Source organism: Trematomus bernacchii, unplaced genomic scaffold (genome assembly GCF_902827165.1).
Source record: "Trematomus bernacchii unplaced genomic scaffold, fTreBer1.1, whole genome shotgun sequence".
NCBI lineage: Eukaryota > Metazoa > Chordata > Actinopteri > Perciformes > Nototheniidae > Trematomus > Trematomus bernacchii.
The window spans coordinates 3,739,502-3,750,970 of record NW_022987564.1 but is presented as its reverse complement, the minus strand read 5'-3'; the positions used below and the strand labels follow the sequence as shown (position 1 = coordinate 3,750,970).

The 11,469-nt window shown below is 40.1% G+C and overlaps 1 protein-coding gene across 2 annotated transcripts; it reads left to right on the top strand.

The window, feature by feature from the left end:
* Nucleotides 1–592: 592 nt before the first annotated feature.
* Nucleotides 593–10,105, top strand: yars1 (tyrosyl-tRNA synthetase 1). 2 transcript variants are annotated; one of them, XM_034125238.1, is made up of 14 exons: nucleotides 593–707; nucleotides 1,446–1,512; nucleotides 1,601–1,747; nucleotides 2,446–2,621; nucleotides 3,132–3,261; nucleotides 3,688–3,768; nucleotides 4,208–4,300; nucleotides 4,386–4,521; nucleotides 4,857–4,942; nucleotides 5,052–5,181; nucleotides 5,310–5,413; nucleotides 5,519–5,712; nucleotides 7,912–8,053; nucleotides 9,450–10,105. In XM_034125238.1, exons 2-14 carry the CDS (start codon nucleotides 1,456–1,458, stop codon nucleotides 9,558–9,560), a joined length of 1,587 nt encoding a protein of 528 aa, XP_033981129.1. In that variant the 5' UTR covers nucleotides 593–707; nucleotides 1,446–1,455; the 3' UTR covers nucleotides 9,561–10,105. The 2 variants fall into 2 exon arrangements, with proteins under 2 accessions (XP_033981129.1, XP_033981128.1); XM_034125237.1 differs by having other exon boundaries at nucleotides 5,307–5,413.
* The last annotated feature ends 1,364 nt before the right edge of the window (nucleotides 10,106–11,469 follow it).

Here is an 11,469-nt window from a genome sequence, read left to right as displayed (position 1 = left end):
GTACAATTTACACATTAGGCGCGTTCACACCAAGTACTTTTCTAACTCATGGTAAACTGCTGCCATCTAGTGCCTGGGGTTGTCCCTATTTTATGGAATGGTGCACTAAGGCTGCCTTTAGTGGCAGCAGATGGTTAGTTAATGAAACAATTACCTATTCATGTTGTTCTTATTTCGAAGCAGCTATGTATATTACATTTACAGAAACATCAGATTACATTATTTTCAGAAGAAGTAGAACATTCATATTGCAATTTATATATAATCAAATGTCAATATGTTTCTGTAGTGTATTTCTACATTTTTATGTTGCCTATTGCAATTGTATATTGTAGAAAATACTGAATATATTTGAGCACTCAAATGTATTCAGTATTTTCTTATTTTGTGTATTTATTATTGTTCAAAGTCTGAGGAAAGAGGCTGGTTTCCAACTAGACACAGCAGGCAACTGGCTAAATATCCTGGTCTTTCAACGGCAAGGTGATACAAAATATTAAGATTATAGATAGATAGATAGATAGATAGATCGATCAACAATGAAGCATTTTCATGTGTCCTAATCATAGGCTCTGCACTCGATTGCTTTCGCCTAGAGTCTGAAGTGAATCGATAGCAGAGCTGAAGCTCGCGCTGATGCAACACTGACAGGTCCTCCCCACCGGCTTTACTCACCACCGACCCACTGCAACAAGACAGGATTTCAGGTGAGTACAGGCGTTAAGTTAGACTGATATTGCTATTGGATTAACTGAAAACATGTATGTTATAAATAAATTGTAATTATAACCCGAAACATCACCGGAGCTAAGAGACGTTAGCTGCACATGGTTGTGTTGCCAGCTAGCATTAGCTAACCTTTTCATTCTTTATGAGCTGGCCAGCTAAGGATGAGCTGGCCAGGAGAACAGATGACAGATCAAAGTAAAACGTATTGAAATATAGAATAAACTACAGATGTAATACAAAACAAACATAGCTAACATTAGCCAGTAGCTCCATGTTTCGTGATGATTCCCAGTTGCTAACTTACTTTAATATAAAATCCCTATACCTCAAAGCTTTCTGGTAAATTCGTTTTATAGGAAATCATTTAACCAGTTTTTTCCATAAAATGGCAAAATGTAGGTTGGATTCCCACAGATTTGTGGGTTACCTTATATTTGTGTTTGTGGCTGAGAGCAACAATCAACTAACATTGATTTAATAGAGTTTGAACTGCATTGAATATTATATTTTAGTTATACTGTAAACCTTCTTGCCTGGCTCGTTCATTTTAAACAGTTGCATTGTATATAGTCTTTCATTAAATGGTGCTTTTGCTTCTCTATTTTGTGTTTTTAGTCTATGCTCGATTACACCAAAACAAATTCAGTTTATGCAAAATCCTACAATAATCCTGACTGATTGATTTATACTTTATCTCTCATCTCCCGTCTCATCAGGCTCTGCGCCATGGCAGGTCAGCTCAGTCCGGATGAGAAGCTCCAGCTCATTACCAGGAACCTCCAGGTGGGACAAGCAAACAAACATGAAGTCACAGTGACTAAAGTCCCTTTGTAGCTCACTGACTTTAAACCCTTACCCTTGTGTATTGCAGGAGGTCCTGGGAGAGGAGAAGCTGAAGCAGGTTCTTCAGGAGAGAGAGGTGAAGGTTTACTGGGGAACAGCGACCACTGGGAAACCCCACATAGCTTACTTTGTCCCCATGTCCAAGATAGCAGACTTCCTCAAGGCGGGATGTGAGGTGAGTGGATCTCTTGGGAATTGGAAAACATTAATGACATATTATTTGAGTATTGAAAGAACAATGTCGGAAGAATCAGAAACGGGTTTATTACCAGGTAGGTTGACACGTACGAGGAATTTGACTTGGTGTCGTGGTGCATACATACAAGTAAAACAAAAAATAAAAAAAACACAGATAGAGAACTATTATAAAAAGACTATAATAACATTAAGAATAATCAAAAATATAGTAAAATCAAATATGGCAGTATTTACAATGTGATAGAATGGAATACAATATGTGCGGTAATAATAAAAAAACAAAACAGATATTGTGTACAAAACCAGATATTGTGTACTAATACACAATAAAACAAACAATTATCGAATTTACAAAGATTCAATGGAGCCACAAATCCGTTTATTTTAAGAAATACTTTGCACCAACATTGTCTTGTCTTATGTGTAAGTGAATGTGTGTATGTGTGTGTGTGTTAGGGTGTTTCACATGTTTGTAAATGCTTGTGTGAGTAGGGATGAAATATTATTTGTTTTTCATGTTGTTCAAAATATCGAAAGACAGATTTCTAAACCCTTACTCAATCATTACCAAAACAAAAGGGTAGATCTAATTAATGTGACTTACTGTACGTCCTGCTAAATCCAAGCTCTCATCACAAGTATCTTTGTGTCTTTGTTTCTTCTTCTCTTCCTCAGGTCACTATTCTGTTTGCAGACCTGCATGCCTTCCTGGACAACATGAAGGCCCCCTGGGAGCTGCTGGAGCTCAGGGTGAAGTACTATGAGCAGGTGATCAAGGCCATGATGGAGAGCATCGGCGTGCCTCTGGATAAACTCAAGTTCGTCAAAGGAACCGACTTCCAGCTCAGCAGGTCAGTAGTTCTGACAAGAACTGAAGACTGTGTTCATATACGGCAGCTAACTGATCATCAAATACCGTCAGAGAGGCAGATGTGACACAGAAGGACGTCTTTATAATATTCAGAAACGCATTGATGGAAGAAGGAGGATGAGCCCTAACGGAAAGATGGTTCCTGTCTTATTATAGGACACACTGGATTCAATTCAACACTCCGTAGAATAGACAAGCACACCGGTATGAACCAGAAACTGTCAAGCGTAAACAAAAAATATGCAACAGTTATGACAACAACAAAAAAATGAAATACTTGTCAGGATTACATTGGGCAATTTTCTAGGAAGGAAATAAAAAGTGAATTATCTTTTAATTCATTTCATAAGAACAACCAGAAAAATTGAGAGAATTTCGTTTTTTTTGTGTCTTTAACTTTGTGTCCATAGACTCACTTTGAAACCCAAGAAACGCTTTGAGAAACATTTTGAACTAATGTTTTAGCTCTGTGTGTCTTCCTGTTTGTCAGAGAGTACACTCTGGACGTGTACCGCCTGTCCTCCATGGTGACGGAGCACGATGCTAAGAAGGCCGGAGCGGAGGTCGTGAAGCAGGTGGATCATCCGCTGCTGAGCGGCCTGCTCTACCCTGGACTGCAGGTAATTACACTGCTAGTAACCCAGATGTTGTGTGTACCTTTGAAGTAGACGGCACACTCATTTCTACAATAAGACAGAACTCAAAGATTCAGTTTGTGTAGTGTAACACAGGTATAATGCCATCAACGTGCTGCATGTGCTGTACATGCAAATAGTTTGTTTTTGTCGCATTTCAAATGATTTCTGTAGAATCAAGTGTTGTCACATGTGATTTGTTCAAAGACCGTTGTAAAAAGGAAAATCCAAAGTACATTTTGAATGTTTCTGGCTATGATGAATGGTGGTGTTTTGGAAAAATAAAAGGTCAGTTCAGCTAGTGGATATGCTCCTGCGTGCACTTACAGATCTTCATTAATTGTAATTTGTCAAGTTATATTTGTGGTTGTGAATGAATGTAAGACTTGATATGTTTATCTGTGCCTTCAGGCTCTGGATGAGGAGTACCTCAAGTGCGACGCCCAGTTTGGAGGCGTTGACCAGAGGAAGATTTTCACTCTGGCAGAGAAGGTACCGTCTCCCTCAGTCTTTGCATCCTTTATTTCAAACTCCTCACCCTCTTTCCTCCCTACATAACTCACCCCTTTTCTTTCATTTTTAGCACATTCCGCTTAGCTCTTCGTAACTTGATTAGTTTAGGAAAAGCTGGGAGTGTCTTAATGCTCTTTTACTAAAAAACGTATTTACTTATCTCATTTACAAGTTACAGATGTTGCCATAAAACACAGATATTAATGGCGCTGGGTGATCCAAGAAAACCGTTTTTCATAATGGGATCTGTATAAAACTTAAAGAGTAACTGTAGCCTTCTCTCTCTCTCTCTCTCTCTCTCTCTCTCTCTCTCTCTCTCTCTCTCTCTCTCTCTGTGTCTCTGTCTGTCTGTCTGTCTGTCTGTCTGTCTGTCTGTCTGTGTCTCTGTCTGTCTGTCTGTCTGTCTGTCTGTCTGCAGTACCTGCCCTCTCTGGGCTACGCTAAGCGCTCCCATCTGATGAACCCGATGGTACCTGGCCTGACGGGCGCCAAGATGAGCTCCTCAGAGGAAGTACGTCACTGTCAAAAAGAGTTCATCTATGAATAATTTCGTCTAATGTTTGTGGTCGGTCATAACATTATGTCTTTGGCTGCAGGAGTCAAAGATCGATCTGCTGGACTCGGCTGGAGACGTGAAGAAGAAGCTGAAGAGAGCTTTCTGTGAGCCGGGAAACATCGAGAACAACGGAGTCCTCTCCTTCGTCCAATATGTCGTCTTCCCTCTGCGCGGAGGTAAGAAAAAACTCATCTCCTCGGCTTCAGACTCTGATCGTATAAAGTATATCAGACTCAGAATACTTGATTTATTTCTTGGGTATAACAAAATAAAGTAAAAATGTCTGTGCAGCCACTGGGACACATCGTCTGAGGAAGACAGGGCCTTTTCCACAGCACAAATATATACAATTATAACTAAAGAAGAATATTAGGAATATTTAAAAATTGTTTGCATTTCTTTATGAAGCACTTCAAAAGGTTTGGCTTATTTGCAGCTGTTTTGAATGTGTATCCTCATGTTTGGATAAAAGCGTCAGTCTGATAAAATGTGATTTGTAAATGTGTTTCAGAGTTTTCCATCAAAAGAGATCCCAAGTGGGGCGGAGACAAAACCTACACTGTGTTTAAAGAGCTGGAAAAGGACTTTGCAGCGGAGGTAGAGTTCACACACGCTGGTTCATTTACAGAATAAAAGCCCCTCTTAAAGTTATCCCTGATTATTTTCTCATTGTGATTTAATCTAATAATTGGCTATCTTGTATTAGTCGGTGCATCCAGGAGACCTGAAGGCCTCCGTGGAGGCGTCACTGAACCAGCTGCTGGACCCAATCAGAAAGAAGTTTGAATCCCCGGAGCTGCGTAAACTCTCCAACACCGCCTACCCCTCAAAGACGAGTCAGTATTTTACCCATCATCCTCTCTGTGTTTCCTCTCTTAATGCAGGAAATTGCAGTGTATATGCATATAAGGAGGTCAACTACCTAACGCGTGTGTGTGTGTGTGTGTGTGTGTGTGATCAGAAGCAGCAGGGAAAGTTGCTAAGGCAGGAGCAGGAGGGGGAGATGATGATGATCTATCCCCCTCCAGAGTGGACATCAGGGTGGGCAGGATCATCAGTGTGGAGAAGGTAAGACATTCAAATCCTCATTTGATGCCTCAATAACTATTTTGAGTGTTTTTTCCATATGAAGCCTCTCTCTCTTTGTTTACATGGTTTTGTTCTGGATCCCAGCACCCGGATGCTGATTCGCTGTACCTGGAGAAGATCGATGTGGGGGAGGCGGAGCCGAGGACGGTGGTGAGCGGCTTGGTGGCGTTTGTGTCTCAGGAGGAGCTGCAAGACAGGCTGGTGCTGGTGCTCTGCAACCTGAAGCCCCAGAAGATGAGAGGCATCGAGTCTCAGGCCATGCTGCTGTGTGCCTCCATGTGAGTGTGCTCTCTGTTTCACACATTCCTTCATGGACAGGGGGGGGGGGGGAAATCAAACCACAATATCTTGATACTGTCATCTACAATTCTGAATCAATTAAAAACTTAAAGGTCACCTATTATGCAAAATCCACTTTTTCACGTCTTTGATACATCAACATGTGTCCCCTCTGTGTAAAGAGACTCTGAAAGTTTCAGGAAAAAATATTCTCTCTTTTTGTCGTGATCCATTTATATAAAAACCTGTCTGAAAATGAGCTGATCAGATTTTGGCCACTTTATGATGTCATAACGATTTGTTGGCTTGTGTAACCATTAGCCAATCACCAACCAAGGTAACCCCCCCCCCCCACACCTTATCACCTGAATCTCCTCCTAGAGCTCCATTGTGTTCTTTTTAACCAAATATCTCTCAGAGGGGCGTGGGGAGTGGCTCCTTATTTTCATCTAAAGTAACAGACAGAGAATCAGCACTTTTGAAACAGGGCTGAAACAGAGGGGATTATGGGATGCTGCAATGATCTGTTTGGTGTTTGGAGCCAAACACTTCAGAGACATGTTTTGTATATATCTGAGACCTGTAATATATTGATGAAAAACAGAATAATAGGGGACCAACCTGTTTCACACCTTCCCCCCGGTACCGGGCGGATAAACGCGTCATTTGCAGGAAACAACGTCTAAGGAATCTTAATATTGAATAAAACTATGAATGTGTTATATCCATGTAACGGGAAGAAACTCAGCTAACTGATCTTTTTAAAAAAAAAAATCAAAAAAACCCCACATTGCTAGCACTCAGCCTCTGAATTAGCCTCAAGCGAAAAAAAACCTAACATACTAAGGCAACTAAACTCACTCTAACTCCCTTATTACTTATCCTAGATGCACAACCAACCACTCTTTTTTGGTGTCCTGGAGACACTGAATCTAACGGTGCTCTCCTCAACACTCAGTGATAAACATTCGCGACGCTATCAACGAAAGCGTACATCATCACATGTGGAGCTAAGAAGCTAAACACGTAAATATGGCTTACCTTGGTCAAAAGTGGTCTTCAATGGCATTAAAACGATAAAAAAAACGATGCTGCAGTTAATCCATAGGTTCATCCTATGTGTCTGTGCCTTCTTTGAAATTATTTCTGATAATCCATAAGCAATACAACTGCGTTTTAGTTTCCAAACTCCAGAAGGAGACATTCCTCCACTTTGGTTTCGTTTTCCACACGCGAAGCAACCACATTTTTTCTTTACAACGTGTCTGGGTGGGAGCCTCCCCCTTCGATTCTATTGGCTCTAACGGTCACAAGGGTATGTCAACCAACCAAATCGAGCAAGGGGGGCCAGAGATAGGTCAAATCCACCCAAATGACCCCAGATGGCCCAGTTTTTGGCTAAATCTCTCTAAAAAGGTCAAATTTCACTTGTTTTGCATCAATCTTGATACAGGGTACTTATTATATGTTGTACTTTGGATTCCTAAAGCTTTTAGTCTACTAACCCATCATCCAAGGGTAGTTTTCACTATCTGTAAAAAATAATTTTTGGACGGACACTATAATTTACAGTTTTTTACTATGTAAAATCTGAATTTTCTTTAAAATAAAAAACATTTATATTGATTCTGACACTTCTACATCCAACTCACAGGTTTATCATTACTTTGAGAACAAAGATTATTAATTTAACCCTTTTAGAAGGGAAGATATGGTCATTTGTTCTGGGAATGTCATTTTCGAGCCTGAGACCTGAAAAACAGGCTCAGAGTGGAACAGGTTAAGAAATGTTATTTTGAAAAAACATTTAGATAAAATGCAGTAGATGGTCTCAGTACTTTGGGAATAAAACAATTGCCCCGTCATACATCAAGAACCAGTTTTTATTCTCGAGGGCACTGAGAAATGTGAAAATACTAACATTTTGAGAGTAAAACTTTTTTAGTTTTTGCAGTGTTGCATGAATACATGTTACCTTTAGTTTAGTTCTGCCCGTTTTCTATAATCAAAGTTGATCATCTAATCCCCCCTTACTCTTTCCTGCCACATCGCCTTCCTTAGCACTCAGTGGACTGCTGTGGATCCTGAATTCAGCCCCCCTATGTTCTGAATGGAGAATTGATTTTGTAGCAAGAGACACAGCCATCCCTCATTTTTTTGTATTTGTGTAAAATTCCTCTCTTGTATCTGGTTTCTAGTGAAGGGGAGCCCAGGAGGGTGGAGCCTCTCAACCCTCCAGAGGGGTCGTCGCCTGGAGACCGGGTCTTCGTTGAGGGATACGAGACGGGAAAACCAGACGAGAGACTCAACCCAAAGAAGAAAGTGTGGGAGAAAGTACAGGTGGGTCTCACTCAGATTTTACAAGCACAACTCGTTTTTCTTAACCCTTCGATGCACGAGTGACTGGACCCTACACGCTTCCATAAGTGGGTCAAAAAGGACCCGTATTAGAATAATATGTGTTTTTATGCCATTTTTGTCATTTTGGTTAAGAAAAATCACTTTTATAATATTTAGTATTATATTTTGGTTCACACTAGAAATATTTTATATTTAATTTTTCACTATTTATAATTTTAGACATTTCTTTTACATTTTGAAAAAAAAAATGTAATTCCATAGAAAATGCATGCGTGTCATTTTTGACCCACTTATGGAAGCTTGGGGTAGAAATACAAAAACTACAATTTCTTAAAATGTATAACATGTCAATTGAAAAATGTAAATGGCATGATATCCAAAACATGTTTTTTGAGGAATAGCTGGAATATGAAATGATAAAAAAATGTAATTACAAAGATACTCTAATGGCGCGTTTCCACTACAGCGCGCAGCCCGGTTTAAGAGGGCTGTGACGTCAGCGGCCCATCTTTGGTTGCGTTTCCACTTGGCCTAGTACCGGCCGGCGGGTCCTAATTCACAGTTTGTCTGGCCTCATAAAATCATGGGTCCAGGGCCAGAGACAACGAGGCTGAGTCGGGCTGAGTATGCTAAACTAGAGAGAGCGTCGCTGGCAAGGGGGCTACAACTACAACAAGATGGACATATTTGACCGTGATTTAATTGTAATACACGTTTCAAAATGATGCCGAAGTAACAACATACTGATACCGGTTAGTAAAAACCATAAATTAATGCTTTGTCAAGTCTGCAGACAGACGGCAGGGGAAAAACCTTTTAAAATGCTTGTTTTCTAAATGGAGATTGGCTAAGCTAACGCAGTATATGCTCCGACCGTCCACACTCACAACAACGGCCTATACAGACATAAATAAAGCAGCGACTGTATTCACCATGACACAGGCAGTCTGTGGTTTGTACTTGTTTAACTTTTGTCTAGTTTCTGAACATATATGAGGAGCTGTGAGCTCTGAGTGCTAACAGCTAACGGCTGTGTTGTTTTTTCTGGGGTCCTCTGAAGATCACGTCACGGCTCCGCCTACACTGCGTTACTATAGATACTGCTCCAGTTCCTAAACTGTAATGGAAATGCGCCATAAAGTGAGCCAGTCCTAACGAGGCCCAGCCATACCGAGCGGGGCAGAGCGAGGCCGTGTAGTGGAAACGCGCCATAAGAAAACCACCTCACCGGGTCAAAAAAGACCCACTTATGCATCTAAGGGTTGACAATCCAATTTGGATTGATGTGTTTTAGGAGGTTTCTTTGATGTAATAACGGCTTATTGGGATAAAATGTGTCATTTGTTTATATATTATTTTGTCTCTGTCTCTCCAGGCTGACCTGAAGATATCAGACGAGTGTGTAGCTCAGTGGAAGGACAACCAGCTGATGACTAAACTGGGACAGATCACATGTAAAACACTCAAAGGAGGAAACATCAGCTAGAAACTTTACAGTCACCTCTGAAGCTTCTCCTGTCGGCTGCTTTACAAACAAGATTCAACAAATCACCACTTCAACATTGCTCAAACTTCGACATCGATGCCAAAAGTCTCTTCGTGCGAGCTTCGACAAATCCTGTTACCTTGCTTTGAGTCCATCAGAAAATGTCATTTTTAAAATAGAAATTCACTTAATCATCCTGTGTTTCATTACTGTTTCTGTTTTTATCTGGTGTTGTATGGTGTTCCTAACACACTTAAATATACAAAAACAGTTTCTGCTAAAGAGACATACAGCTACTCAGATTTATTAAATAACTGTTTCCTGGAAGTAGCTGATAAGGATCTCGGGTGAAAAGGGACTTCATATTTTAATGCTTTTCTTGATTTAAATTGCCTTCATGGTTAATGTCAGGGCTGTGTTATAAAACAGAACGGTTGCATTGAGGATAGTGTACAGAAATCAATATCTGCTCATTAACTGTCATAAATAAATGATGCATCATCTTTAACATTGAATAAACGCTGGCTGAATTGTGTGAAATGAAATATACTTGTGATATATGAGACACGTACACACATTAAAGAAACAAAGCAGAGAGATGCATTTTTAATACACTTACATTTTATTTATAGAAGTAATAACTGTACATAATTATTTATAATCATCAAGATTGGTGACCCTTTACGAAGAGTCAGTATAATTCACTCTGATGATTTTGCTGGGGGAAAGCATTTTGTGCAAATAGTGATAAGCTGGATTTTCCACTAAAAAAGGCTTGGGCCACAGTTTTAGATGCAGCACATTTAATAAAACACTGACCTCACACTCAGCTACTCCAGTGTATCAATCATCCCGGGCTACATCACAGCCAGAGCCCTAAGAGCGGTTTGTCAGATGAAACTAGAATATTTCATATTTGGTAGGAAAAGGTGACCGACAGTGCTACAAGTGGAAAGAACCACACATAAATAAATAGGACGCTCGTGTTACCGTTGTCCTGACGTGTTTCTCAGAATGGATTGACCTTTACTAAACCCAGGAACAGATTGTGCAGATTGTGAAGAAGCGTCTCAAGACAGCTGCTGTAATCAGATGCTTTTTAAATGGTTTATAATCTGTAGCTTTTGCAAAAGTGTCTCAGTTGACAATTATCTTACTTTTTTTATTGTGCAGCATCTAATACATTTCCAGATATAGCTATCCGAAGTTTAAAAAAAAGCAGGAGTAAAAGTGAATTTAAAGGTAGGGTAGGTAAGAATGGAGAAACCAGCTCGAGTGCGCAAGAATTTGAAACTACGCAGCCGAAAAAAATCTGACACTTCCTTACAGAGCCCCTCCTCCAACCCACACGAACGCGCACGAGATAAATTTGTGCACGAGATGGAAGGCTGACAGGCAGGTAGGCTAAAATAACTGGTCGTGCTTTTTACAGCGCCACGGCTTCCACAGATGAAATTTGTTTATGTATTTATTGTCAAAGCATTTAATGTATTCATTGCTATCTGGATGTTAAGAGCATTCCATGGAATATAACAAGTGTTTCTGAAGTGAATTACCTACCCCACCTTTAAAGGTAGGGTAGGTACATTTGAGAAACCGGCTCGAGATCGCTAGAATTTGAAAATACACAACCGGAGAAAATCTGCCACTTCCTTATAGAGTGGCGAAGTCCCTCCCCTTCCGGTTGAGCCCCATGGGACCTTATTTCGGAAAAGTTATGCATTGAAGTCAATGGAGAGAGAAAGATTATCTTTCGATCCCGTTTGAATTGTGCCACGAATTACACATATGATGTTTGTCAATTTAAAAGATAATTTTGCAAGTCAAAAAAAAAAAAATGTGCCGTAAAACTGTGAAGTAACACATTTGTTTGTGTGAAACGCTAAATGAACTACATCTCTCGTCAACC

Coding starts and splice junctions, on each gene's coding strand:
- yars1 (XM_034125237.1), top strand. CDS start 1,456: ATGGCAGGTCAGCTCAGTCCGGATGAGAAGCTCCAGCTCATTACCAGG. Junction 2,622..3,131: donor ACCGACTTCCAGCTCAGCAG/GTCAGTAGTTCT, acceptor CCTGTTTGTCAG/AGAGTACACTCTGGACGTGT. Junction 3,769..4,207: donor TTTTCACTCTGGCAGAGAAG/GTACCGTCTCCC, acceptor GTCTGTCTGCAG/TACCTGCCCTCTCTGGGCTA.